This window comes from Sinocyclocheilus anshuiensis, unplaced genomic scaffold (genome assembly GCF_001515605.1).
Source record: "Sinocyclocheilus anshuiensis isolate Anshui unplaced genomic scaffold, SAMN03320099.WGS_v1.1 scaffold1823, whole genome shotgun sequence".
Classification (NCBI taxonomy): domain Eukaryota; kingdom Metazoa; phylum Chordata; class Actinopteri; order Cypriniformes; family Cyprinidae; genus Sinocyclocheilus; species Sinocyclocheilus anshuiensis.
The window spans coordinates 315,391-319,474 of record NW_015549711.1 but is presented as its reverse complement, the minus strand read 5'-3'; the positions used below and the strand labels follow the sequence as shown (position 1 = coordinate 319,474).

Genomic DNA, 4,084 nt, shown 5'->3' with positions numbered 1-4,084 from the left:
TCAGTTTGGCCAGGAGGCCAGCTCTAGGAAGAGTCCTGGTTGTTCCAAACGTCTTCCATTAAAGGGTAACAGAGACTACATGCTTCTGTGACCCTTCAAATGAAGCAGTTTTTTTCCTGAACTCCTCCCCAGATGTGTGTTTGATGCAATCCTGTTTCTGAGCTCTACAGGCAGTTCGTTTGCTAAGGCTTGTTATTAATCTGTTAAGACTTATTACAGTAGCTGTTGCTCATACTAACCCTACACTATTAAACTTTGCCATGTAACCTGCCCCGTACTGTTTGTGCTACAAACACAGATTTGTACAAACTGTGCGACTTGTTGCAGGGAAGGTAGGATCTGAGACATTCATGTATATATGGACTTGAATCAATAAGTAACCATATAGCAACACCTTAGCAGCTGCATAGGAACATGCTAAAAATGCTCAAAACACCTTAGTAACATCCTGACAACCATCCACACCATCACCCTAGAATTGTGATAGTGAGTTTTGCATGGGCAAGAAATACGTTCTCTATATTACCTTTAAGAAGCTTAGGGTGTGTTAGAATTTGATTTTTGAAAGAAATTAATAGTTTTTTTTCAGCAAGGATGCATTAAATTAATCAGAAGTGACATTTATAATGTAAACATTACATTATATACATTACATACTTTTACATTATATAATGTAAAAGATTTCTATTTGAAATAAATGCTGTTCATATGAACTTTCTATTCATCAAATCCTGAAAAAAATAAAATATATATATATATATATATATATATCATGGTTTCCAAAATAATATTAAGAAGCACAACAATTATATCAATATGAAATGTTTCTTGAGCTCCAAATCAGCATATTAGAAGGATTTCTGAAGGATCAAGTGACACTGAAGACTGCAGTAATGGCTGCTGAAAATTCTGCTTTGACATTACAGGAATCATTGACATTTTAAAATATATTCAAATAGAAAACATAGAAAACAACAAATAAAATAGTTATCTTAATTGGTAAGAATATTTCACAACATTGCTTTTTTATTGTTTTCCTGTTTTGATCAAATAAATGCAGCATTTGTGAGCAAAAGAGACTAAAAATCTTATAGAACACTTAAATGGTAGTTTATATGTCTGAAAAACATATTGAAAATGTAGAAGTGGAGTGTTAGTTAACTTAGAGGTGCATATTATTTTTCCCCTATGTAAAACAGTTTTAACCCTAAAGAAATGAAAAGTGCTAAAGTGCTATTGACAGTCATCTTCAGATCACATGACCAGCTGAATATTTCTCACTTCATCAGCATTAACCCCCTAATATCACACACTTTCAGTTGTGCAATGAATCACAGATGACAAACATGCCATCACAAAAATGTGGTATTTCTACAAAAGCTACACATTTTCATCAATTTAAATACAACCTGACTGCAGTTGGTACCTTAATGTACTCAATATGTACCCTACACTAAAATGTAAAAATATCTAAAAAATAAAAACGATAAAAATATCTCTTTAGCTCTGTGTATGTAAATGGCTACCTTTAGTGTCAACATTACCGCAGCAACAGGAACCTGTCTGAATGACTTTCATTTCCTCATAAACTGATTTGAATAAGTCCATGCTTCTTACTTTTCATCCTCTCAACAATCATTTTAAGTCATCAAGTAGTCTCATCTACCAGCCAGTTCTTCACACCTACTGGTATTACCATGCTTGAGGTGGTCTTTGTTCTGATTGAGGGAAGTCAGATTACTAACAGCTGCATGTAAACATGGCTAATGACATTGCTAACCATATTTTTTTGTTGCCAATAGCTGTCAGTATAGATCTTCAACTTTCAAGGCCACTGGAGCATCCACCAGCACAATACAGGGTACCATTTGGAAAAGGGCCAAAAACAAAAGCCCTGAGTGCACCTTTAATGTTCAGTGTACTGCTTGTGTCACTGCAGTAAATCCTCCTCACCTGTGGGGGCTCTGTAAGTGGAGGGTGACACCTCTCCTCTTCTTCCTCTGTTACACTGTTGCCTATAAAATCCACTTGCTCCAGGTCTCCATTCACTACAGAAAGGACAAAGAGTTTTAGAAATGTTTTATCACTGACAACCAAGAGTAGCCATCTAGATTTAGAGCAGCCTTTTTGGCTCCAAGGCCCCCACAGTCCACAACAACATTTGAAGTCCCCATGATTTTCACAATTTCTACATGATAAAATAATTTATAGCTTGACATAACCACAAAAATGTATATTCAGAAAACAGTGAAAAATCCCAATTATTTTATTATTTTTTTTTTGTTTGTTTTTTATTTTATTTTTTATTTTTTACCACAAAAATGTACATTCAGAAAATGTAGAAAAATTCCAATTGGAGTATTTTATTTTGTTTTGTTTACCACAAAATATATATTCAGAAAACAAAAGAAAGAACAAGTATTTTCTTGTCTTTTGTTTTTTCTTGTTTTCTTTTCTTTTCTAGATCTACAAATCAAACAATTCTTCATATATCCAGGTTTTCCAACACTGTAGGAATCCTGATTCATTGAAGACATAAGTAATTAAAATAAGAAACATTTTTAGTTGTTTTAGCTTATTTTATTTCCTGTTTTGTCTTGTTTTAAATTCTGTAAGTCATCCTGAAGCCCCCTTGGATGTTTGGCCCCCTGGTTTAGAACCACTGATCTAGAGAGTTCATTAACATTACCTTTGGGTGTATCTAGCAATATATTTCTCTCCTCTTCCTCCTGAAAATTTGTGCGTTCGCGGGAAATGTCCGTCAATCGCAGCGACCGTTCCGAGAAATCATCAGCAGACTAAAATAAAACAACACAGACAAACAGCTGTTTAAAATGACACTCAATAAGCCTTTAGCAAGCAGGGAATTAATGCTTAAATTCACAGCTCTTTATACCTCATTTCCTGACCATCTTTTGCTACCGCTGTCCACACTGTTAAAGCCAGAATCCAGGCCACCATACTGACCGGGGAACAGGTCCTGATCCAGACTACACAGACCACACGCATAAAGAGAAGCATGAGTAGAGTTTTCACTGATAGAGGCCATTCAAACTTTTCAACACTCTAAGACCTCTCGTCCTTGACGATCCCTCACCAGCTGTTGAAGGCGGTGGGCCGCAGAGCTTTCTCAAACTGGTCCTGAGTCCTTTTGCAGGCCTCCATGTTCAGATATTTAAAGATGTGGAACTTTCCTTTGGAGCAGATCTGGGCGGGGGGCATTTGGAGGGGGTTGTTGTCAAGAATGATGCTTTGGAGGTGCCGGAGATGACGGTAGCACACAGGCACGTGCGATATGCGGTTACACGACACATCCAGACGGACAAGCGGCAATTCTGACAGCTCTGAGATGAGAGAAGAGTCAATCTACAATATACACCGGTCCTAAAAACTATTCATTAATGCGTGAATGTCACAAATCAAGTGACAAGTCACAAATTAAAACATTACTCTTCCGAGTCATATGTGACCATGGACCACAAAAAAAGTCATAAGGGTCAGTTTTTTTAAAATGGATACATCAAAGCTGAATAAATAAGCTTTCCATTGATGTATGGTTTGTTAGGATAGGACAATATTTGGCTGAGATACAACTATTTGAAAATCGGGAATCTAAGGGTGCAAAAAAATCTATATACTGAGAAAATCACCTTTAAAGTTGTCCAAAAAAGTTCTTAGCAATGCATATTACTAATCAAAAATTAAGTTCTAATATATTTATGGTAGGAAATTTACAAAATATCTTCATGGAACATGATCTTTACTTAATATCCTAATGATTTTTGGCATAAAAGAACAATCGATAATTTTGACCCATACACTGTATTTTTGGCTATTGCTAAATATACTCATGCAACTTAAGACTGGTTTTGTGCTCCAGGGTCACATATTTGCAATGACTTTTAGCCAGCAAAGTCTTCAAATTCATAAATGTGTCTTATCAAAGTAACCATGAGTGTAGTTCTGCACATTAACCATTAAAGGGGTCATATGATGTTGCTAAAAAGAACATTATTTTGTGTATTTGGTGTAATGAAATGTGTTTATGCGGTTTAAGGTTCAAAAAACACATTATTTTCCACAT

General features: G+C 35.6%; 1 protein-coding gene across 2 annotated transcripts in view; it reads right to left on the bottom strand.

The window, feature by feature from the left end:
- LOC107660715 (leucine-rich repeat and calponin homology domain-containing protein 4-like) overlaps window positions 1-4,084 on the bottom strand; it is a 61,133-nt gene that overhangs the window by 20,379 nt on the left and 36,670 nt on the right. For both annotated transcript variants that reach the window (XM_016450113.1, XM_016450112.1), the window contains exons 5-8: window positions 3,098-3,344; window positions 2,897-2,990; window positions 2,690-2,798; window positions 1,954-2,048 (exon numbers count right to left, since the gene is read on the bottom strand). In XM_016450113.1, coding sequence (XP_016305599.1) covers window positions 1,954-2,048; window positions 2,690-2,798; window positions 2,897-2,990; window positions 3,098-3,344 — 545 coding nt within the window. The remainder of the gene's footprint in view (window positions 1-1,953; window positions 2,049-2,689; window positions 2,799-2,896; window positions 2,991-3,097; window positions 3,345-4,084) is intronic.